The sequence below is a fragment of the Balaenoptera ricei genome, chromosome 4 (genome assembly GCF_028023285.1).
Source record: "Balaenoptera ricei isolate mBalRic1 chromosome 4, mBalRic1.hap2, whole genome shotgun sequence".
Lineage (NCBI taxonomy): Eukaryota > Metazoa > Chordata > Mammalia > Artiodactyla > Balaenopteridae > Balaenoptera > Balaenoptera ricei.
In genome coordinates this window covers 77,396,052-77,421,162 of record NC_082642.1, presented here as the reverse complement: position 1 = coordinate 77,421,162, position 25,111 = coordinate 77,396,052, and the positions used below count along the sequence as shown (strand labels likewise).

The 25,111-nt window shown below is 41.2% G+C and overlaps 2 protein-coding genes across 8 annotated transcripts in view; one reads left to right on the top strand and one right to left on the bottom strand.

Annotated features, from left to right (window-relative positions):
* Window positions 1-24,252, bottom strand: part of B3GNT5 (UDP-GlcNAc:betaGal beta-1,3-N-acetylglucosaminyltransferase 5) — a 61,701-nt gene extending 37,449 nt beyond the window's left edge. The window contains exons 1-4 of one of the 7 annotated variants that reach the window (XM_059920601.1): window positions 23,991-24,252; window positions 22,683-23,703; window positions 19,994-20,099; window positions 6,462-10,332 (exon numbers count right to left, since the gene is read on the bottom strand). In XM_059920601.1, the coding sequence (XP_059776584.1) occupies window positions 8,891-10,036 (1,146 nt within the window). In that variant the 5' untranslated portion in view covers window positions 10,037-10,332; window positions 19,994-20,099; window positions 22,683-23,703; window positions 23,991-24,252 and the 3' untranslated portion in view covers window positions 6,462-8,890. Of the gene's footprint in view, window positions 1-6,461; window positions 10,333-19,993; window positions 20,100-22,682; window positions 23,704-23,990 lie in introns of those variants that run through there. The other 6 variants (XM_059920606.1, XM_059920602.1, XM_059920603.1 and 3 more) reach the window with 6 other exon arrangements.
* The window catches only part of MCF2L2 (MCF.2 cell line derived transforming sequence-like 2), a 237,771-nt gene that overhangs the window by 145,376 nt on the left and 67,284 nt on the right, over window positions 1-25,111 (top strand). The window contains exon 15 of the mRNA XM_059920599.1: window positions 3,633-3,718. Coding sequence (XP_059776582.1) covers window positions 3,633-3,718 — 86 coding nt within the window. The remainder of the gene's footprint in view (window positions 1-3,632; window positions 3,719-25,111) is intronic.

Genomic DNA, 25,111 nt, shown 5'->3' with positions numbered 1-25,111 from the left:
CCAGAATTTACCTCTCACACCTCAGTTTGCGTTCTGAACTCTTTAAGAGGTTTTCAAATTGCAGGTCACAATGGTGATAGTGAACTCAGTTTGGTGGGTTCACCAGCATTTAAAAAAAATAAATAAATAAACAGAAGGGAATGGGATAGAATTTAAAAATAGAATGTATCCTATCACAAAATCACACAAACATTTTTCAGTTATACGTACATCTGTTGTATATTTTTTCCCCAACACCAACAAACAATTAATTCTGTACTGTCTACCTGGAGATAGCATCAGATGCCAAACATTGAGGGCTCAGCCTTATAAGACTGCTCCCATGCCCCTTCAGAGGCCAATTGCAAACGCAGGTTGTCACCTGTGCTTCTGAGAGACTGGCTGGCTGTAGGTGCTTTCTAATAGTTACCTCATTAACATAAACTCAAGTGTGGTTGAAAGGGGTTTGTTATAAATATCAAGACAGTCTATCACAAGAAATGTAAAGGGTTTTAGGAGCTCTGTGCCAGAAACAGGATGAAGGCCAAATATATATTTCTTATTATAAATCACAATATATGTGTATAAGTATTATCATGTAAATGTTTTCCCTGTGGGTTGTGGTCAGTTTTTAAAGCCACTGCACCAGAACTAATCCATCTAAACCTTAGCAAAACACTGGTATACAGTGCAGTTAACTGCCGGCTCTTATTAAAACAGTCCCCAGATCTGCTGTGGATCCTTCCCATACATTCTCAAAAACATGGGTGTTGTATTCCATCAAACTTGATTGACAGAGGACTCTCCCTCCACCCTGACACCAACTGTCTGACATGTGGCCACAAGAATATGGGTTGACATGACCAAGTCCATGCCTAAGCATTTCAGCAAGCCCATGAGGTCATCTCATGCATGACAAAGTCTATAAATTAGAGGGATGTTATCATTCCGTATAAAATGATAAAGCCCATACCTGCACCTTAAGTCATTGTTATTTTTCCATCACTATACTAGGGTGTCATGAAATAAGAGACTCTACAATCCACCATACTAACAATAGATCAATAGAGTTGGAAAGAGCCCAATTCATTTCACAAGCATAAGCAAGTTTTACAGTGAGAGGGAGTTTTGTTAATAATGGTAGTTACTCTTTCTGAAGGTATTGCATGTTGTGGATTCAAAGATGAATAAGGCTGGAGCTCAAAGTCCAGTGAGTGTTTCTGGCACAGTAACATCACAGAGGAGGAACTAGAAAGGGATGCAATGTAACATTAACTGCCATAGTAATTAGTTCAACATTACATAGAAAATGTGAAGAAAGAGCTTTGGTAGTGTAGTGAAAATACCTAGATTGGTTTGAATCCAGGGACTGGTATTTACTTCTGTATATTGACTGAAATGAAAAATATATTCTAGTCTCTGGTCAAATATAGTTAAGAGAGGGAACTAAAAATTTAGATTCTTATTGAAATGATATCCTATTTTAAAAGAAAAAATATGAACCTGAATGTAAGATTGCTCTTGTATTTTAGAGCTAAATTAACAAAACTAGTATCCCACATCCTCCTTTATTTGTTAGCTGGCTTTCTGGATATGATACCAGATTTGGGAAGACATCTATGAAAAGATAGAAAATCCATGGTTTTCTTTCATGCACTGCACACTTTTAAATTGCTGTCTCTGTGGTCTGCATTGTGGATCATAAAACAGCCTTACCTTGACTGCTCTCTGTTAATCCAGGGAGAGGACTCTCTTGCATTGTCTACAACTAACTGAGCAGCCTGTAACTCTCACCTGTTTTGCAAGGTTCTTCCTATCTGTTCATCTGAATCTGGGAAAAGCTCATCGTCCAACTTTTAGCTCTAATCTACAAGGAATCTTTATGTTTATTCATTAAATTTCCCTTAATAATACTTTTGCAAGAGGGCCCTTTCTAAATCTATACTCCCTTTTGTGAGAATGTAAAATAACTCATTTAAACGGAACCTAGCAGGCAGGAAGAATTCAAATGCTGGCTAATTATCTACTTGTTCATTATTGGTTAATACCCTTATAATACTCCCGTTGCTATCAATATGACATACAAATTCACTTCCTGGTTAAAATGATATTTTCTTGAAAGTAAATTGAGTGGGAGTCTTGTCTCTTTTTGAGAATTAAATGCCTAGTGTTATTCTTTTTTCTTTTTAACTCTTTTAACTCTTTTAACTTTTTTAAATTTTTTGCCACGTTGTCTGGCATGTTGGATCTTAGTTCCCCGACCAGGGATCGAACCCGTGCCCCCTGCATTGGAAGCACAGAGTCTTAACCACTGGACTGCCAGGGAAGTCCGCCCAGTGTTCTGAAAAAGATCTGCAACCCTATGAGGCAGATAGTGCTGTTACAGAAGGGGGTCCCCTTCCAGGGCCCGAGAGTAGGCTGTTGTCTAACACTCGGAAATGAATTGTCCAAGGAGACACACTTACTGACAAAGCAAAAGACTTTATTAGCATGAACATATATACACTACCAAATGTAAAATAGATAGCTAGTGGGAAGGAGCTGCATAACACAGGAAGATCAGCTCGGTGCTTTGTGACCACCTAGAGGGGTGGGATAGGGAGGATGGGAGAGAGATGCAAGAGGGAGGAGATATGGGGATGTATGTATATGTATAGCTGATTCACTTTGTTATAAAGCAGAAACTAACACACCATTGTAAAGCAATTATACTCCAATAAAGATGTTTAAAAAAAAAAGACTTTATTGGGAAGGGGCACCCGGGTGGAGAGCAGTAGGGTAAGGGAACCCAGGAGAACTGCTCTGCCACACGGCTTGCAGTCTTAGGTTTTATGGTAATGGGGTTAGCTTTCCAGGTTGTCTCTGGCCAGTCATCTTGTTTGGCCCATATTTGGTCTGACTCAGGGTCTTTCCTGGTGGCACTTCATCTCTCAGCCAAGATGGGTCCCAGCATGAGGGTTTCTGGGAGGTTGGCAGGACAGAGTAGGGCTGGCATCTCCTCCCTCCTTTTGGCCCCTCCCGGATTCCACCCCCGCCCCAAGGTCTCAGCGGTGGCACACAGTGGAGCAGGGCTTCCGACCACCAGCTGGCTTTAAGCCAGCACTGGTGACCACTGTGCACTGGCCTAAGAAGGCAGTGTGATGCAACGGACTTGTGATTACCAGCCTGTGAAAGTGGACCCTGGACTTATCTCCTCTCTGTCTAGCTCTCTCTCTGGGCTTGGGCAGGCCACAACTTCTCCAGACATTGATTTCTTATCCGGAAAAAAAAACAAAAAAAACAAAACACATTGAATCAAATGATCCCTTTGCTGTCCCTTGTAGCAAACTCTGAATCATTTTTGTGTATCAGCAGGGAAGGGGGAAGAGTACAATGTTAATAGTCCCTTCATTATTAAGGAAAAAGGATACCTGCTTTTGTGAATGAGTTTTTGATGTTCCTGAAGGAAGCCTCAAGGGGAAACTGTAAAAGATCCACAGACTGGTTGGGGATAACCCAAGAAAGAAAGAGAAAGATGAGAAACTGAATATGTTGCTTATCTAGAAAATTAAAAACAACAGCAAAACAAAGACATTTAGGAATAGAAAAATATAGGTAAGAGCCCTCCTCCCCCAAACAAATAGATGATCTTACCAAAATTTCTTTCACTTCAGAATGAAGAAATACTTGAAAGCAGTCATGATGGGGAGAGCCCTGAGCCAGAGCAGCTTGACAGTTCCAAAAATCTTTCCCCCAGCAGGTAAGACTGCACATCTCTTTGTAGAAGTCATTTTAACCCTTTAGAGGCGTGGGGGTAATGGGGGAGGAGGGTAGGGTATGCTCTGTTTTAAATCTCATCACTTATCTTTCCTAGATCAAATCACATATTTATTCTGTATACTAACCTTCATTGTGTACCGGAGAACAAAACTCATGAATCTCATAAAAGCAACAAGCAAGAGCTGAAAATGGCATCTCATAAACCAGGCTTCCCAAGATACTCAGTTTTTAAAAACAGTGTATTATCAAGAAAATAGTAAATGAAAAACTATTGCTAATATTGATTGAATTATTGGTTTTAAAGCATTTAAAGGATATAGGTTCCCCATAAACACAATTTATACAAATATAATGCTATTTTTGGCCTACAGGAAGGTGTTTACATGCATGTGAATGCTCTGCAGATCAGAAAGCCTAAATTATGGCAGTTAAGACCAAAAGCATGAGAGGAAATTCATTTTTTAAAAAATTTTCCTTGTACTCAGAATCCCCATCATTACCTCTGTTCTAGCCTTTGTCACATTGTTTTACCCACACCATTTGACTTATTCATTTATGAGCTGCTTTTATCCCAAGGGTCTATCATGTTTAGCTCTTAGCAGGCCTCCAAAAAAATGCCTGTAGAACGAATGAACAAACGTCTTTAGGAATTTGCCCCTTGATTAAAGCCAGTATTAGTTTAATTAGATTACTTCCTAGTCTTTCACTTTAAGGTGTACTCAAGGAAACATGTGGGCTCTTACTGGTTGAAATATACCTTTGAGTTATAGTAAATGGCCCAATTCAGCATATCTGAAAGTGTATTTAGTTGGGTTATGTCTGAAAAGCACCACCTGGCAATGTATTCTGTTGTTTTCCTTAAGTGATAGTATATCATTGGGGGCTTTTCTATTACTACAACCATACTTACTTTTATAATTGTAATTTTATAATTCTTATAATGAATCCTTTATGTTGATGAATTATTGTATTAATTTACAGGAAATGATTAAATCATACTTCTAATGAGAAATGCAAATGGGAGAAGTTACAGCATTTAATGAAACAAAAATATCTAAGATTCTTGCAAAAGAACTTTGAGAAAAGGCAAAATTAGCCAGTGGATTAAGGAGACAGGAGAATCTATAAGACTACTGTTTTAGTTCTACCGCCAGCTTTGAATAAATACTATAAGATCACCATCTTTGCTGCAACAGTTTAATCTATATTTCCTTATTCATTTTTGATTTTATAGATTTGAGTTTTTATGTATAACTAATACAGATTTGTTGGGCTAGAGTTGATAGGTACAATATGCTTGGCACATAGTAAGCATTCAGATTTTGTTGAATAAATTATAAGCTTTTAAGTAGTGCAGGTAAAATGTTATACCAGATAGTGTCCATTAAGGGTTCTGAATAATTAATCTCTTTTCATTTTTGGATGGCTTGCCAGAATAACATTACTTTATTATATTTGGAAAAAATAATGATTCTAAGCACTATGTGATAGCACTGTGCATAGTCCCTACCTTTATAACTTATATTTTAACTAGGAAAAAACACATGAAATGATTCCTAGGTAGCACAATAAAATATTTGATTAAGTATATATTTTAGAGGGAGGGGAGGAGATGCTTAATGGAGGAGCAAAGGTAGGGTTGTAAATCCAAGATTTCAACAGCTGCAGGAGAAACAGTGTTCCTGGCAAGGGTAACCAGTTTATGCAAGGTAAGGTCATGAATGAGATCTGTGATGGGTCATAGCGGCAGTGGGAAAAATAAAGCTACAGGAAATGAAGGAGGAAAAGAAGATTAGATAAGGCCTTGAAAACCAGGTAGAAGAGATTAGATTTGATGCTGGGGCAGTAAGGAGCCTTTGAGGTCTGGAGCAAAGGAACATCATAATGAAAGCTGCGACTGAGGCTAGTCCAACTGCAGAATGCAGTCATTGCAGGGAAAGCGGAGTCAAGGAGACACCTAACATTTCTCTCATTATTACAGAAGAATGAGTAACCCTGTCTGATTCTCATTGTAGCTCTGGTATTCAATTGAAGTCCCCAAAATAGGTCAACTTAACTCTTCTGAGTCATCATCATTTTAGTCCCAACTACAAACACCCCAGCCATGCCTTGCAAGTAAAAGTTCTACTACAACCAAATAATTCAGAGGCTTCCAAGTTTTAAAAAATATATAGATTGAATCACACCATGTACTATGTGAAGAATCAAGCCAGAATCAGGTGAAAAGCAGATGAGCACATACTATGTACAGATATACTGAAACACCAAACACTGCAGAGCAGGCCTAAGAATATTCCTAATGTTAAGAGACTAGGGCTAAATTTGAATCAACTGTTGGATAGCTAACGATATCAAATAAAAGGAAAATATGACCTTTCAAATGGTGTCTTAAGGCACTATGGCTATAGATAGGTTCTTATTTCATCTTATCCTGAACAATCTATTAGGAAAGAAGAATTCCCCCACTTAGACATTCCAGCATAAATCTTTCAACAAACAAAAGAAGCACTTTAGATGGCTCCACAATGCAGAGGACACAATAATCCTCTATCGTGGGCACAGCAGCAAGTCTGAACAGGAAATAGGATTACGAACGATCATGTACTACAGACCTCTCTGACATTAAACAGAAATAGTTGATTATATAAACAAATGGTGTTCACACAGGAGTTTAAAAATCTTTGTGAAAATACACATCTGTTGACAATTTTCAAGTTGTTTATTGGAAATCATAGATTTATTTTTAAAAACCCTCTATTTTGCCATATAAGAGCAAAATTCAAATAATATAAATATTTAACATTTTGGTATAAAATTAATAATATGGAAAAAAGACGCAAACCAACCAAGAGGTAAAAAGTTTTTAGCAATAACACTGTGTATAACTATCAATTGACCATCCAGGCTAAGAGTTTATTTTCCCTTTATTGATGATTTTTAAAAGACAGCCTTGCACTGGAGCACCAAAAAGTTTTTTCCTTCCTTTTTAAAAGGTTGGAATCCTTTATTTACAATTATTCTTCTCAGTACTTTAAATCTGATGAAGGAAGAGTCTAGCAATTTCCTTCTTATTAAAAAAGGAAGTGCCTTCATATTTCCTTCATATTTAACTGTTTCATTCTATTTTAAGCAAAAATAAAAAGAGGAGCACAATTGAGGGGAGCTCTTTCACAAATAAATAACTGTTTCACAAAAGTATTGCTGTAAACAAGATCATTTTGATGGCCAGAGAGACACTGATGTTTTCAACCAATGGCAAATTTAAACAGTTACAAGTATAGATACACAGGGCACATATATGGCCAAAAGGCAAATGGTTATTAAAGGATCAACTAATAAAAATTAATTATAAACCTGCTTTGTCAAAATGTGCTTTTGTTCTCTACAGTTTTTTAAATTGGTCAGAAAATTTAAACTGTAATGATCTAAAAACCCTGAACCTACTCTGAAAGTAACTACAGACTAGAATGTTTGATACCATAGTTTTGACATGAGTTAAAATTTTTTAATTATCTGAGCAATCAATGTAAACAAGCTTCAATTTTCAAAATAGAAAAAAATTAACAAAAAAAATTCTGTAAACATTGAAAAGCTACCTGCAACAAATTATACATATCATCATTCAGTTGTGTATACTGAGAATTCCTTTTTAGTTTTTTTTTTTGCATGTTTCAGACATCTTATTAAGTGATACATCTTAGTTTTCCCTAACAGGAGCCTCTGCAGACAAAGGGTTTATAATCAGTTCAACTGCTTTTGCTGAAGTCCCTGTTTTGGCTTTCATATAATCCCCCTAACAACAGGCATCACCTAGTTCTTTCTGTAGTGAGGGGAGGTTGTTTGCATCATACCCACATTTTTATCCTGCTCTGTAAAATAAATGTAACGCGCTATTGGAACTCAGCCACATCTCTTTGATTGCAAGAAACATACAGCTTTACAAATGCTTTAAATCTCATTCTGGTGACTTTTCTATCACTTTCATTCTGCTTTGAAGTTGGAAATATTTATAAGTTGAAGATAACCTCTGACAGTTGTTGTGATGAAAGAGTAGATTTTTTTTAAATGCTACAGCTTCGATTTGATGTTTAATACTCTCAGTTTTAAAAGCTGAACTCAGAACAAAGTACTGTGGTTTATGAGACCCTGTGGGAGAGGGGTGGGCTAATTTTAGTCATCAATGCAATTTAGACACTAAAACTTTTATTTTATAAATTATGGAGAAAAGAGGCTTTTAATGTTCTATCTTTCCTTTTGAATTCTTCTTCATTATTATATTCCTCTATGTAAACTACATTCAAATAGCTGCCTTAAAAACAGACCCATATTGAATATTTAAAAACCAGTTGAAAAATTCATTAAAATAAAATCAGCTTATTTGAATTAACAATGATTTCTCTCTAGAGAAGGACCCCATGAGTAAGACACTGTCCGTGTTTTGTGTCATTTTCTAATAATCAAAAAGAACCATAATAAAGTACTAGTTAGGGCAGAGCTAATGACTTCTGAAATTTCACATTAAACTTTGAAAAAAAGATATGAATGTATTTAAAATGACTCCAACACTATGCAGGTAAAATAGCTACATGGATGTGACAGTAAGTGATTTGGCAGTTTATAAAGAAATTGTGTACATTTTCCTAAATCTCCTCTGAAGAAGAGGAAACTTTCTTTTACCAGATTCATGTACTTTCTTCTATGCCAATCCTCTCCTGCCCCCACAAACTCCATCAAGTGCTCTTTAATCAAAATAAACTTGTATACCTGGTCTAACAATATATCCATTTCTTTGAAATGTTGTACTATACACTTACTTGGTATTTTCCAAAAGCACTTATTCTAACACCTAGGCACCTTAATAACTTCTCTACACCTCTAATATACAACGTGGTACTGAGAACATGAAATTCCCTTTAGCTTTGTTTTCATAAACCTTGTCTAAGTATAAATTCCTTGATATGAATTTAGGCAATGAAGTAGACAAGTTATATTGAAGGGCTTCTGGAATCAAAGAAACATTCTGATAGACTGGACCTTCAAAATATTTCTTTGTTCTTCATATTCATTTCACTTATGGTATAGACAAACATTTAAAGGTTTTTCATCCACGTCTGGCTCAGTGACAGTGAAAACATACAACATTCAAGTACTATTAGGCAAAGGCAGCCCTACACGGATACGTATCCACATAGGTCAGTTTGCAAAGGAGGACTATCTTAATTATTCTGCAGTATATTTGACCAAAGAAACCTTTTGAAATCATTTTTACTCTTGGGTCTGTGGCATCCTTCCAAAGGTCCTGAAGGTCTTCTACATGCCCATGAGATGTCATCATTTTTTCATAGATGCAGGGATGATAAGGAGTTTTACCTTCCCCGGAGAAAAACACATGGTATTGTGGTACTATCCCTATTTTATTGGCACAGAGGCCCATGAACACATCGTCTATGTAAAGACTAGAGTTAAGTGTCTGTGATGCCTCATAGACTTTGGCAGCTACATCACCAGAGATCACGTAGGCGGCTCCTGCAGTATAGTCAGGATAAGCCGGCCACTGGTACATTTCATAGGAGACATAGTATTTGCTGCTTTTGTCTCTGACGGGAGGGGCACCACGATGAACACGACCAATCCAAAAGTCTTGAACACCAATTCGTTCTAAACTTTGAAGGTATTCAATAAGATTTGGCATGTGAATAAATATGTCATCATCAGCAGTCATAAGGAATTTGGCATGTGGACAAAAGCTATTTGCCCAACTGAACTGCAGAAGAAATTTAAGAGTAAGATTATAGAAAGAATCAGCAAAGGCTTGCTGAATTATATCATTGTACATCTGATCTTCCCAAACCAGTCTTCTTTGAAGTCTTTCTCTTGTCAGTGGGTCAGAAGGTGTTCCTAAGACAAACAGAGTTTTAATGTTGGCGTTAAGTTGAGAGCGAACATACTTCTCATTGCCCCATGTTTTCCTAATGGCAGAACGGCGATTGTAGTTTTCAGGAGCAGTCTTTACAAACAGTAAGAGCAGGACGTCTTGTGTTTGACACTTCTCCTCATGGTTAATCAAGTACTGGTAGCGAGGAGCCCCATCCTCGCTGTGCTTAAGAGACAGGCTATCATTCACAAAGTCGTAGCTATTTATGAGGTATCTGTAAGAGTAGGACTTCATATGGCTCACGATGTGGTTATCGATCGATATCCAGAAGAACATGAGGCTTAGCACAAAACAAGTGGCAAATAACTGAATAAATTGCCATTTTTTTACTCTCCTGCCACTAACAAACATTCTGACGTCCATTCAGGTCTGTTTTCATTTAGGGTCAGTTTTAAATGGGTGCTTCCTTCTTCAAGACCATAGGACTTTGTATTCTGTAGAACAGATGTCCGTGTTGGTCATTAAAAATGTAAAAGGAGCTTCTTATTTCACAAAATATTTTAATACCATTTTTTTCGGAAAGGGGAGAAAACGGAACACATTGCAGAATGAGGACACTGGCACATCAGAATGCTCCCACTCTGACATCCTTCATTAAGTTCGGGATTGGCCTTACGCAGCTATTCTGTGTACTCCTTTTTGTGAAAGTTAAGTGCAACCTATTAGATTTAGGAAGAGAAAAAATGACAAGTGAATAGGTTACTGAGTTACCAAAAAGAAACAGACTACTCTTAATTCCTTAAAAACAATATGTAACCTGACTGATCTGGACAAAAGGTGATGGGGCAGCTGGTGTTGAGTGGAGGCATACAGCTGTTTATTTTTTCAGGGGAATCCAGGGAAAGGGAAAGAACCACTCTCTACCATCTTCTCATTCAGAATACAGAGACCCTTTTCTCTTCTCAACCTTAAAAAAAAAAAAGCATCCAGTATGTCTATCATCTTATATACATAAAGTTCAAATTTCTCAAATGGTTGTATCGATGAATCTATTGACTTGGAATATAGTCAGGATGAAAGTAGCTATATAGTTCAGGGAACAATCCTGAATGAAAAGGAAGTTCCTAATAGTAAAAATCCATTAAAGCTTGCCCCAGACAAGGCAGGAATAGGAGTAAGATTTTTTTTTTTTTTTTTTCAAATCAAGGTTCATACTCAAGGAGTTGAGATATGCTTCTCAAAAGCATAGTCCAAACTCTCTCTAACCAAAGTGACTTTTCTGTACAGTCATCTTCTTTCTGTACTTTTCCATTTGGAAACTCCACAGGCACCTCAAATTTAACATGTTCAAAACTGGGAAGCCACAGGATTATAACCAACAAGCACTGTCTTTGTAGTCAGGCAATTTGAACACCAGTGCTGGCTCAGCCACTTACTGTACGTTGTACTTTATCATGCATCTAACCCAGAAATCTAAAAAATTCTAATAACACTGCTTAATTTGAAGTCTTAAATGGGAAGATTGATTAAATGGGAACATACATAGATGTATAGATAGAGGAAGGTAGATAGATAATAATTACCTGCACATAGGGGTACTCAAATGCCATTTCTACTGTCTTCTCCCCTAAAATCTGTTTCCATTTTTTCTTTGTGTCTGACTGCACTTCATGTGTCTGTGCCAGAAATCTGAAAGTCCTCCTTTCCCTCCTCTTCCATATCTAATTATTTAATCCTGTGAATTGCTTCTTCTAAACCTCTCTTCACCCTTTCATGTCATCTTCGCTTCTCAGCCAGACCAGTACAGCTGACTGAAAGATCTCTGGCCAACCCATCCTCCCCACAGAGTGACCTTTCTAAAACTCAGATCTAACCGTGAGACTACCTGAGCTCTTGAAACCCCTTCAGATGCTCTCCACTAGTTGACAATACCAAATTACTGGCTGAAAGCTCAGACACCCTTGCTATTTCACACACACCAGCCTTTGCACCAGCAGTCCTGTGGCCTGTTAGCCCCACTCCCCTTGCTAAAGGAAGTCTACTAGTCCTAACTAAATTCTACAGGCATCCACCTCTGGGAAGTCTGAATTGGGCCCCCTGCTCTTACCTGTACTGCCATAACACCTTCTTTTTTTTCAAAAATTTTTATTGGAGTATAGTTGATTTACAGTGTTGTGTTAGTTTCTGCTATACAGCAATGAGTCAGTTATACATACACATATATCCACTCTTTTAGATTCTTTTCCCATATAGGTCATTACAGAGTATTGACTAAGAGTTCCCTGTGCTATACAGAAGGTTCTTATTAGTTATGTATTTTATATATAGTAGTGTGTATATGTCAATCCCAATCTCCCAATTTATCCCTCCCCCTCTTTCCCCCCTGCTAACCATAAGTTTGTTTTCTACATCTGTGACTCCATTTCTGTTTTGTAAGTAAGTTCATTTGTACCATTTTTTTAGATTCCACATGTAAGTGATATTTGTCTTCCTCTGACTTACTTCACTCAGGATGACAATCTCTAGGTCCGTCCATGTTGCTGCAAATGGCATTATTTCATTCTTTTTTGTGGCTGAGTAATATTCTATTGTATATATGTACAACATCTCCTTTATCCACTCATCTATTGATGGACATTTAGGTTGCTTCCATGTCCTTCCTGGCTACTGCAGCCACAACACCTTCTTACATCCATCTTCTTGTACTGAGATTTTTTATTTAACTGCCTCTGCCCAATTACACTGTGAACTCTGACCCAAGGCACGAGACAGATGCCTTGTTGTAGATACCCTACCTCAGCATCCATGTCAGTGCCTGATACCTAGTAGGCGTTCTCTGAACGCTGGTGCAAAGAACCATGCTGGGGGTGGAGCCACCTGTCACTCAAACAGCTGGTCACTTGGGAAGAACTGGGGTCAGGATGCCCAGCCAGGTACCACCTCAGATGAGGCCCCCGCCACCACTGCCTGCCACGTGTCCTCCCTTTCCTCCTACCACTAGGAGACAGCACCACCCGTCCTCGAGGATTCTGTCCCCAGTGCTTATCACAGTTAAGACGCAACCTTTTGCCTGGAGAAGCAGGCTCTCCCCTCAGGCTTGACACATCAGTCTCCTGGGCTTTCAACAGACTGACAGGGCAAGGACAACGCAGATTCCAGGATGTCCAGACTGGTGGAGTAGCTGAGCCCACATCACAAGCCCCAGGGCAAGGGCTTTGCTTTTGTGCCCAAAGACCTCATCCTCAAGTCCCCTACCCTTTGCCCCTGATAAAAAACCAGTTGCACACACTGAGAGCACCAGGCAATACCGGCCTAACCTGGGCTGTGGGAATTCCTTCTTGACTTCAGGCCTTCCACATCCCCCAGGATTACTCTACATGAGGGTGATAACTGCAAAAGCCAAGCATGGGAAAAGTCCAAGGAGGACAGGAGATTAGAACCAAGCCTCAGTGAGATTTTGTCTAGAGATAATCAGCACAGGTAACATCTTATCCCCAAGGGTAGAGATTTTTAAACTGTTAGCACCACTGAGGAAGCCACAAACAGCTTTAAAAAAAAAAAAAAGAAAGAAAGAAAAGAAAAAGGAAGAACAGAATAGAGAATGGCAGAGTGCATTGAAAGTAGTAAGTATAAGTATTGTTTTGTGAAACTTTAAGTGTTGTGTGTATATACCTTTAGGGTTGTAAAGTAAAATGCATTTTTATTGTGCTTTACTGTCAAAGAAGGTGAGGAATACTATTCTAAGGGCTAGATCAACATTGGTAATTTCCCCCTTAGTTTGGCTGGTCATGGCGGACCGAATGCTCTAGGGTTGGGTGAAGGACAGCAGGAAGCATCCATTTCTGATGATGGCATCTGCCTACACTTTGCACAATCACTTTCACTGGCTTGGGGGGAGTGGGGCACTTCCTTTCCGTCTTAACAGTGCTCACTTAGATAAGGTCCATCTCTGAAGGCCAAAACCCCCTTCTGCTTCTTCCACGATACATACTGAAGGAACTGGAGGCTTAATGCGAAGTAACAGGGAATCCCTAACGGCAGATTTTACGACAGCATAAGTGTTTAAGAATTCTAAGAAAATCCTCAATTGAAACTATTCTGCTGTTTCTATTCCAAGAGACCCTGGGAAGGAAACAAAGAGGAGAGTAACCTTTGGAACCACAGGCAAAACTAGCTTCCCATTTCTGAGCAGCTGCACTCGGTAGTATGTTCCAAGGGCAGCTTGCTTTGCACCTATTAACAGTTGTTGACAACCCGGAGCTTCTTGCTAGACCATCAGCCCACCAGCCCAACTCCGCCAGCACCCACTCGCACACTGCGCTCACAGGGGCCCTAGTCTCTCTCCTGTGAATGGGGTCTATTACTCATCCGGGTGGAGTGTTGCTGCTAACATTGCTACTACAGCCAAGCAGCCAGCCCATAACATTCGTTTTGTCCCCTCCCTACCCCGCCATGTATGTTATTTACCTCATTTTCCTACATTTCTTCAATTGTTCCCAATTGGCCTCTAAGAGTCACAACTGTTTTCTTAAAAATGACAAAGAACTTGTCACAAAGCCAACAACCCACGCTACTTCTTTAAGCTCAGCACAGTGTGTGAAGTTCTAAGACACGGTTTCTCCACCCGCAGCTGCTTGAATTGTTGGAGCCACTGTTTACATCAGTCATAACCGAGTCTCCCCGATAGTGTTGATGTGATGAGGGGAAGACCTAGGAACGGTAAACAGCTCTTTTAGAGGACCCAGCTTCTCTTATAACAAAAGAACACCCCAACTCCTCCAAAGTGAACTTAGTCACTAGTGCGGCCTTTTCCAACCAAAAGCAAAAACACCTCCATGGTCTAAATTCATTTGTTACAACTAAATAACATTGCCCCAGCCCTGGCTTTGCTGATGGAGACCACACACAGGCAATCAAGGCCCACCCTCTGGTTCACACAGTCATAAAGCTTCTCTAAAGCACATCCTCTAGCTTCTGTATTCAAAGTGCTGGGTTGGGGGCTATAGAGAAGCCCACAGGCCTGCCTGACCTGGAGAAAGAAAATGCTAGGCCTAACAGGAAACAAAGCGATCCCAATAATGAATGTGAGCTCAGCAACCATCCACAACAGAATGCTGTGGGTGCAGCTTCCTTTGTGCCTGCAGTGCGGCTGGGTGACCAATCAACAGGTTGGAACCAAGGCTACCTGGTTTGGGGCCAGATTTATTGTATAACCTCGGGCACCCCTCACTGCACTCTGCTGTGGTGACTTAATCTGCAAGCTGGGGGCAAGGATCAAAGTATTGTTACGGAGGGGATATAAAAATTATAGATGACTTCAGAGCCTGCTGAGAGAAAACAGGACAAAGAGCTGGTTAGAGGAAAATATGCAAATATTTGGAATATAACTTGGGTTTGCTTCTATCTGGATTGAGAAGGAACAGATATTCTTAGTATTCTCTTTCCTAATAGAAGTAGTCAGAAGAATAAGAACACAAGTTGAGTAGGAACATCAGAAAAGAAGGTAGCAGACCGCACCCCAAATACTTTTCAGTATGGGAGCTGTGCCCCTCAGCCACTCAAGAATATTTCTTCACGAGAGAGCTCTTTAAACTTTTCTGATTAAAAAGAACAAAAACAAAAATAATTAGTGCATCTAGAGGCTACAAGTTTCCCAAAATGAACCCTGATTTTTTTCTACTTCACTCCTGCTGTCAACCCATTTCTTTGTTGAGTCTACTTTTGTGATACTAAAATGTTGCACAAAATCTGCTGTAAATTTTGACATTTTAATCAAGATGATGAGGTCGGCATTTTAAGTTCAAGTTAAACAACCTCAGTGTCCAGTGTTTCAATTAATCCTATAAGTGTGTGAGTATTTGCTATGGAAATATGCCAGGCACAGTGGGAGTCATGAAGTCGTATTTTCTGGTCTCTGCTCTGAAAGCACCTACAATCTAGTTGAGACAAGACTCATGGTGCCCATGTGAAAACACAGTTCCCCCAGACAACAACGGGGATGTCACAGTAAGGTACAGACAGTGTGTTGGCACTAATCTGGGTCATACCAACTCCAGGCACAATAGGAGTGTCCCCAGGAGTAGAGATCAGTGACAGTTGGATCAGAAGGGCCTGAGGATGAACAGGATTTAGGTGGCTGCAGAAGGACAAGCAGTCTGTTTCAGACAAGAAAGGAAAGAAACACAATATGACAAATACTTGAGAAACAGGCATGTGTTTGAAAGCAGGAGGTTGGGTTGTACTTATGGAGAACCTTGAAAATAAGGCAGAGAAGCCAGTGAGTGCCCAGGGCAGTAAGTCCCAGAAGTTTCCCTTTTTGTTTTTAGTGATAACTCCCTTTTCAATATTTATTAAACTTTATGCAAAAATCTGGCAATGGTACACAGGATGGATGCAGGATGCCTGGAGATCGGACACTGGTTATATCAGGGCCTCATACTAAAGCCGAATGAAGAAAGGAGGGTCTAGTCTAGGATGGTAGAAGTGGGGAGGGAAGGAAGGAATAAAGAAGACCCTCTCAAGAAAAACAAAACCCCAGTGGTACGTGATGAGTGACAAGTAAAGGAGAAGAGAGAAACCTAGTTTCAAGCATTCCTGACAAAAGATGGAAAACTGGTCTCCTGAGTTAGGAGTGAGGAGGGGACACGTTTGGTTTTAGGCTGTGTTGACTGAGATGTTGGAGAGACAGCAGGTAGAGAAGTCCAGTAGGTAATCTGAGCCTGGAGGCAGACAGGACTGAAGGTCCGGTGGGCACCCTGCGTGTAGAGACGATGGAGGCTATGGACATGGGTGAGCTCTCCAGTGGGGGAGCTGAGCAGAGGCCTGGAACAGTAAACTCTGGGGAAGAAGAGGGAGGAGTGAAAGAAACAGGAACTATCTTAAAGGGCTGGTTCATCAGAAAATTAAGATGGGGTAACAAAGAAAATTAAGATGGAGACAATCGGAAGGCAGGACGTAAAGGCTAGTCCTGGCGATCGAGTGGGAAGACAGACGTGGAGCAAACAGTGAGAGCTGTGCTGGGAGCACAGGGGGCTCTCAAGGTGGGGTTGGGTGGAGTTAGGGAAGGCATCTTCCAGGAGGAGAAGCAGCACTGAATCTAGACCTGAAGGCTGAGTAATGTTAACTAGAGAAACCAGTGGGTTTGAATTCAAAAATGCATATATTGTTGTGTCCACTCCTTTGTTTCTTGACCACTGTTTCTGGCCATCATTGTAATATATTAACAACATCCAATCTTGGGGAAACTATATTTCTACATCTTACTCAGTAGACATACAACCCTCAGAAGCCTAAGGAACCCTTGTTTTATGGTGTAGGTGCCATTTTGTTCACGTGTCTTCCCACACACTCAAGACAACTTACCAGCAAGAAAGTCATTTATGTGGCTTCACTTAGAACTGCATTTCTTCTGAAATTTCAAATTCCAGTCCACTCTCTCTTCAGCCACAACCTCTAAATATTCATCTGGAATCCTCTGCGCCCCCCGCCTGCCCCCTAACACCCCGGGTCCAGCCAGCCATCTCCTGACCTTTCTTCTACCTGCCTCCCTGTCTCAGATGCAGGATCACCTGGCACCTTTGCCCTCCTCTCCCCGGTTCCTGGCCTTCCACCCCAGCAACCCCAGACCTTGGGTCATTCCTGTCTTCTCTACAACACCTGCGGGCTGCTGGAGAAACATAACACACCTGGCAGACAGCATCACCACAAATGCCGATATCCAGCTGTGGGCAGAGTACTCAGGGCTGTGTGGCCGTCCTCCACTTGTCCTGGACCCTCTCCCTCTCCCAGGCTCTTCACCAGCCATGCTACATCTTCCCCCCTCTCCCAAGGCCTGTCCTCCTCCTCTTAGCTGATGACTTCCCCTCCTGCCTCATAGAGAAAGGAAAAGACATCACACACATTCTCACCATCACATCCCACATGTGCTTCCTCTTCGGGAATTCCCCAGGCTGGCCAGCCCTCTCCATTCCCTCTATAAAGCACCCTGACCACTGTCAGGGGAGGGTAAGGGAGAGGCAAGTGAGGCAGTCGTTTGGGGCAGAAAATATTAAAGTGATAAAAGGATGACTACAGACTAATGATGCTCCTCCAGTAAGTCACAGATTTTTTTTTTAAAAGCCTCAATACTTGATACTTTTACGCTTAAGCTTTCATGACTTAAAGCCCCATGTGAGACACAATTTTTGGTTCCTTTCCAGGCATAACTCAAAGGAAAGAAAGAGAACATTTTCTCTCACATCTTTATGTTGCATTTTGTTCTACATTCCAAGTATTTTTTTTCCTGGCTTGTTCTGATCATCTTTTCCCTATTAAATATAGCTAGAATCAATCCTCAGGAGCCAAACTGCCATGTTAAAGAAATCAGGAATAAAAAGCCCTGAATTTACTGGAAAGGCTATAATTTGATCTTCATAGATTTTTTTCTTAGTAAATTAGTTGTAGTAATTGGTGCTGAGAAACACAACTGGTTACTGTTTAGCACTATTTCCCCTTCTATTTGCTCAAGAAGGAAGGAAGCAACCTGAAATGTGAATTTACAACTCACATTTTAAGTGGGAAAAATTAGATATTCTCTCAATTATATCTTATTCTTTAATCAAATTTCCAATATAAGGCTGTAAAAGAGGACAAATTCCACTCAACAGCTGTCTTTAGGTGTTTTGTGGCTGTGACTAGCTATGAAACTTTAGCTCAAGCCATGGGCAAAGATTACAAGCCATTTGGAATTGTTATCCCTCCACAAAGAATACATTTTTAGAGTTAGTTCTTGATCCAGTGTTAGTCCAAAGACTTTAAATTTCAACTCTGCAAGCATGGATATGGGACAGTGGGAAAAGCTGGTTATAAAATGTATTGCTCCCCACTTATGTAAACTAAGTTTTATGTTTCTTTATAAGTTAAACATGGGTGTCGATTTCTGTTTGCTGGTTATGGGAAAAATAAAGACAGGGAAATACAAAATGACCAAACAAGTAAAGACAGGCTCTAAGTAAAGATAAGCACTAAGGAAACTGGTGACAGAGGGATTATAGAGTATATTATATTTCAGAGGAATTATATTAAAAGTTGCTAAAATTTCCCAGTAACCAGTTTGATTATACAGAATTTGAAACAAACAAAAAAGCTGAAATATAAAGAGGGTCTCAGAAAGGTCATGCACTTGCTTTTCTAAGCTTGGCCTTCTGTGTTCATTCTTGAGGCACATTTGTTTGGGTTGACAGGGCTGCTTGCTCTTTAAATACAATTCTTAACAGTTTTGTTCTTGCCTACTTAAGGAACAAACTTCTCCTTATGCCCAGTCTAGCAACAGTTACTAACTTGGTGTGTTTACTGTGCGCCAGGCTCTGTTCAGAATGCTTTACATATATAGTAACTCTTTAAGTCTCACAACAACCTATGAGGGAGAAATTATCTCCCCATTTTGCAGAAGAAGAAACTGAGGCACTGAGACATGGGGTTAACCATGTAACCTCCATAAACTCCAGACCCTGTGGCAGCTCAGAAGCAGCTGATCAGTTACAGCCCTGTCCCTGAGCTCCTCACCTGCCTTTCCTGGCACTGGCACAGCTGCTCTTCCTGGAGCTCCCAGCAGGATGGGAGGACAGGGAAGCAGGTAGGGCAGAACCAAGAGAAGCAACCCAAGAAGGCAAAAGATTTCCTTCACTGTCTAAAGTTTGGAGTCATTTATGTTTTGCTACCACCTGCATTTCGCCAGAGCTTGTTCTTATTTTCTTTGTAACATACCCTTTTCCTAACCTTCCATCTCAAGTTTCCCTCCTTCCTTTTCTTGATCTCAGTAGCACTAGACAATGGGCAAAAGTGACCATGTAAGTCTGGGTCCTTTGGGTACATAAAGTCTTTCCTGCACAAGGAAGACTGGGGAATTTAAGGGTGGAGATTCAAAATGGTACAAGGGGGTAAAGAAAAAAGTAAGAAGGAGGGAAGGAGAAGAGAGTAAAACGTATAGGACTCAGGATGTTTTAAGCAAGTATTCAATGAATAAGTATGGGATGAGATAAAAGGAGAGGAGTCGTACACAGCTGAGGTCAAATTATGATATGAAAAATAGTGATTTCAAAATAGGGTGACAATATAACCTGGTATAAACCTGTTATGTAAGCTATGCACATTAGCTTGTTGTCCAATGGCAGTTCATATGTCCCGTTCTGGACACATTTGATTGTGGGTTCAGGGTATAAAAAATAAAGGTCTAAAACGTAAGAGATATTTATAACACATTTCTGTCTCAGCTGATCAACATTTATTATAAGTTAACTACCATTTAAGCACCTGCCCTATCCCAGGCATTATGCTGCACAGCCCTGAAAGTAGGTAATACCTACATTTAATTCATTCAGCAAATATTAATTTATCACATACTGTGTAGTAGGCCACAGACGGGATGCTGAGAGGGCTTCAGAGATGTTTCCAGTGTAGATCCCCTAACAGAGTAAGAAAATGTTCCGGTGCAACCTTGAATCTGGACCTGATGGGGGCAAGAGAGTAGAAAAATCAAGAGTTTTAGAATGTGAACAAAAGTAATTTATATTCTGCTGCTTCCATTTACTAATCACATGAGCTTGATTTGTCTCTAAACCTTGTACCAACAGTGTTTTCTGAGGATCATTTGAGAAGATTTATTGACAAAATGTGGTCCAGGTCGGGGGTTTGATATATGCTAATTTCCTTTCTCTAGAAATTGTTGATGCATCTTTACCATGATGGTTTAGTTAATAGATGGCTGATATTCTTTATGGGTTATTTTCCTTTCAAAGTGATGAGCTATACTCTTAATATTCTTAAAAATATTTATTAGATATGAGTTTTTTCAAATACTGATCTGATTGCTAAGGGCCACTAATACATCTCAAATACTGTTGTGACTGAGAACAGAGGTATCATTCCTAATTGACTGAACATGGTCTTCCATTATGCTTGACAGGAAAGAACAATATTGTTCCCACAAGCACTTAAAAATACATTTCAAATGACACAGCTAAAAAGTAAGGCCCTGTAAATTATGGAGAGGGAAACCTGAGTTGAGTCAACTTTTTAACTTACTTTGCTTAGAGCACAACCAAAAAGTTGTCAAAAGAGTTGTAGAAAAGGAATAAAAGAGACAAAATATGAAATTTCAGGGAATCTTAAGCTGGGTAATAGTGCTCTGAACTTGGAATTTAGGGGGCTTATTGCCTGCAGACTTGGTAGAACATTCCTTTCTGTTAAAAAAAAAAAAACAAAAAAAACTGGCTTCTAGTGTTAAAACGTTCACTATGGAAGATAAATAAGTTACTGGTCAAAGCCAGCCTCTGAATTTCTAGCATTAAAATGCAAAAAAAAATCACTTTTGTTTATTCAAAGTTTATATCTCACCTGATCAAGTTGCTTATCTTTAAATATGAATTCTTATATCTCTTTTATATATGCAAACTGTAAGAAAAATATTCTAGATTTACACTGTTCTGGCTAAATCTTTGCTGGCAGAGATTCTATATCTAATAGCAGGGCTCTTGTAATAATTTGCTGTTCCTCAATTTCTGGAACACAGATACAATGTATACATCTCCTCACAAGATTATTCCACAATGGAATAAAATAATGGCTATGGAAATATTCCCAAAAAGGTATAATGTGCCATAAAATGCAAAGCTAAGATTTATTCAATTGAGTATATATAACATTCCAGAAAGACAGGATACATTTTGATACTTTGAGAAGAAATCATTTCCTTCTGAATTTTTCCTAGTTTCTTTCTACCACATCCCATGTTCTGTTAGGTAGACTCTAGTGCAGTTGGTCCTCAGAAAGAACTCTACCTTGACAATTTGAAAGTCACCGAGTACAATGGTTCTAGCCAAAGTGACCCATTTTAAAAGATGACCCATTTCAAAACCCATGAGTTATTATTCAAGCTGTTCTATATTTGAGAATTTGAAAGTTATTTCCTTTTCTTACAGTCTCATTTGAATCAGTCTTTTATAAAAGGGAAATTTGATCTCTATTTTAATGAAATATAATGTGACATTTTTCCTTGCTAAAGCCTGCACTTTATGTTGAAAACTCTTCTCCACCTTCTGATGGTTTGTGTTTGTGCATGGGTGTGTGTATGTGTGTGTGGTCAAAGCATTTGTGTGCAATATCATCTATGCCTCCTAAGCGCCCCTCATTTCTCACTTCGTCAGAAACAGCCTCTCTGAGCTTCAGCTTGAACTCTCCCTGTCACAACACTTTCCCATCTTCAGGTGTCACAGTGAACACCTGGAGGGCTAAGATTAGTCAGACTGAGTCACCCTCTTCCTCAGAGGGTGCTCAGTAAACACTCAAGGAGAGTGCCTGTGGGAGAGGGGATGGGAGAGAGAGAAGGAGAGGGAAAGGGGAGAATCATTTAAAGTATTTAATGGAAACATTTCAGGTATTGAATTTATCTTCATTAAAAAAAAAGAGTTGACTCCAAAAAGCAGCTCCCCCACCCTGTCACAGGATATAAAATCTACCTTAAGTTTCTTTTGAGAAAGTTAAAACCTCAGGTGCTAATCACCAATCCCCCTTTCAGAAAGTTCAGGATGGGATCTTTTCAGCGCCACCACTGAATACAACTACCTTCAATCATCCTTTTCTGGGTCAGTTTCAGCTTCTCACACACCCTTCTCCCTTCCCCCATAGGGACCAGGCAAAGTTTCCCAAAATAAAGGCACAGAGGAACAAATCCAGTTCTAATGGATGTACTTGCATCAGAGAATTACCCTAAATGTTAGCTCCAAGCCACCACCAGCCACGGAGCGATTACAACTTTGGTGTCCCTTTAACATGACCCATAGCCTATGAAAACCAACACTGGGAAAGAAAAATATAAGGTGTGTAGTCAGAGTCGGATGAAAAGTTCCCACTCTGGACCTACGTAAGTGGTATCTGAGTAAGCAACTGACTCTGTCACTTCAGGATGCAAAATAAAATTCCGCAGAGTCAAAGGAAAGCGTGGCAAAGACCTCCCCACTTAGAAAGAGGTCTCTTTTTCCAGTTTCCCCGCCTGCCTACTTCCTTGTCTCCATTTCCCCAGCCAGTAACTCACCGAAAGCTTCCCTAGTCTGGCGGTTTCCCAACTCCCAACACGACACAGCATTTCTACCCGAATTCACCGCTGCAGCCTAGGTGTGGCTACAAGGTTGGGGGCTACCAGCCGGAAACGGAGGCCTGCAGGGCTCGCTGTTCTCCTCCCGGGTCCGGCCGGTTTCGGCATCGCGGCGCGGCGGCCGCCTCGCGGGAGCTCCGAGGAAAGGGGACCCGCCCGGCCCCGGGACACTTCACCCCGCCGGAGCTCCGGGCCCCCCAGCTTACCTGCTGCACCTGGGCGGAGGCTCGGCCCGGGGTCACGGTCGCCAAACGCCCGCCCGCAGGCCCGAGCAAACAAAGGCGCTCCGGAGAGGGAACGCGCCTCCTTCCCCACCGCGCTCTCGGGCGGCGGGCAGCCCTGACCCGCGGCGGGTAGGGCGGTCCCAGCTTCCCGACGCCGGGCCGGGCGCGCTCCGGACCAGTGGCTGCTCCAGCCGTGCCTCCCCGGCCCCAGCGCGCATTCCAACCTGAGCCACCGTGCGAACGCGCGTGCCTTCACCTCCTCGCGACTCTCTTCCTCTCTCGGCCCTGGAGACCTCGCCGAGGAGGCGGAACAGACTCCGAGTCTCCGCTCCTGCAGCCCGGGAATTGCTCCTGCGGAGAGGCGCGGCGCGGCGAGGCGGCCAGGCCGGGCAGGGGCGGGGCGGAGGCCGGGCGGTCCGGAGCCCTCCGCTGCGGACCGAGGGAGTCAGTCTCCCCTCACAAAGAACAAACCAGGCGGGGAGTTGAGATTTATCCCCGCCGAGCGGGCTAGAACTTACCACATTTAGTGATCCGGAAGAGAAGACTACATTTCCACCCACCAGGGGCCTGGGCCCCTGCTAGGATGCGGTGGGATGCAGAGCATTTTTTAAAATGGTACGATTGATCACATATATTAATTCCATATGAAACAACTGGTCTCCGTACAGTTTGCATTAGGAAGTAGAATTTGTTAGACAGGCGATCCATTCGTTCAGAACATGCAAAGGTTTACTCATCTGCGGGAGATAAGTTTTCACTGAGTTGCAGTTCTCTGAGCACCTTATTTTCCTTTTCAGAGCAAGAGGTCTAAGGGCAGGCTAGACTTTAAAAGATCTCTTGTCACACCACTTACGCCTCGAGCTTCTGGGGGCCTCAGTGACAAAAGAAGGAAACTCTAATCTGCAGCATACAGCTTCGCGACAGCGGTTCGTTTTAAGAATGCAGTGGGACGGTGGGGAGAGACTCACCCCGCCCCACTTTCAAGCCCAGATTAATTTCAAAGAGAGCTTAAAGCAAAACTCACCAAGTTCAAGACCAGCTCCTCAAAGTCCCAAATCGCAGGTCGGCTCTCCTCCCGGCAGCGAAGCTAAAGTCATGGGGGGCGGGGCGGTGGGTCTCCGGAACAAAACTTGCCCGTTTTAAACCTTGCTCAGGGGCTGGGCAGCCGGCTCTCGGCTGGGCTCGCTTCCCCGGAGGGGAGCGGGCTGCAGAGGGCAGATTGCGGGGGACCCAATCAGGGGCTCCCAGCGAAGGGTGGGGGCGCGGCCAGCGTGCCGCGTTTCCTGCCCCTCTTGGCGTCACTGACGAAGCCCAGTCTGGCCTGACCTTTCGACGCCACCCCTGCGTGTTGGGGAAGGTGATGGGTCCCGCCCGAGTCTATTCCTGTCGGTGCATGGCAACTCCAGGAAGTGCTTCTCCACACCTCTTTAGTTAATTGAGATCATTTAGTCAGATCATCAACTGTGAGCCAGGATCCGCATGAATGTCCTCTTTGAGGTGTTTTTCCCATTCAAAATACTTTATACATGTAACAGACAAAATCAGGAGAACATAAATTTCCACTGAATGGAAAAGATGATATGATATGATATGATATGAATCCTTCATGGGTTTGGTTTTTTGTTCTCCAAATATTGTTCTAGCATCCTCATAGAACAAATATTATCATTTAACAGAGGTGATATTTTTTTTTCATGTAAATTCTCTTTACTGGCTTTATCCGTCTTTTTTTTTTTTAAACATCTTTATTGAAGTATAATTGCTTTACAATGGTGTGTTAGTTTCTGCTTTATAACAAAGTGAATCAGTTATACATATACATATGTTCCCATATCTCTTCCCTCTTGCATCTCCCTCCCTCCCACCCTCCCCATCCCACCCCTCTAAGTGGTCACAAAGCACCAAGTTGATCTCCCTGTGCTATGCAGCTGCTTCCCACTAGCTATCTATTTTACATTTGGTAGTGTATATATGTCCATGACACTCTCTCACCCTGTCACATCTCACCCCTCCCCCTCCCCATATCCTCAAGTCCATTCTCTAGTAGGTCTGTGTCTTTATTCCCGTCTTGCCACTAGGTTCTTCATGGTCTTTTTTTTTTTTTTCCTTAGATTCCATATATATGTGTTAGCATACTGTATTTGT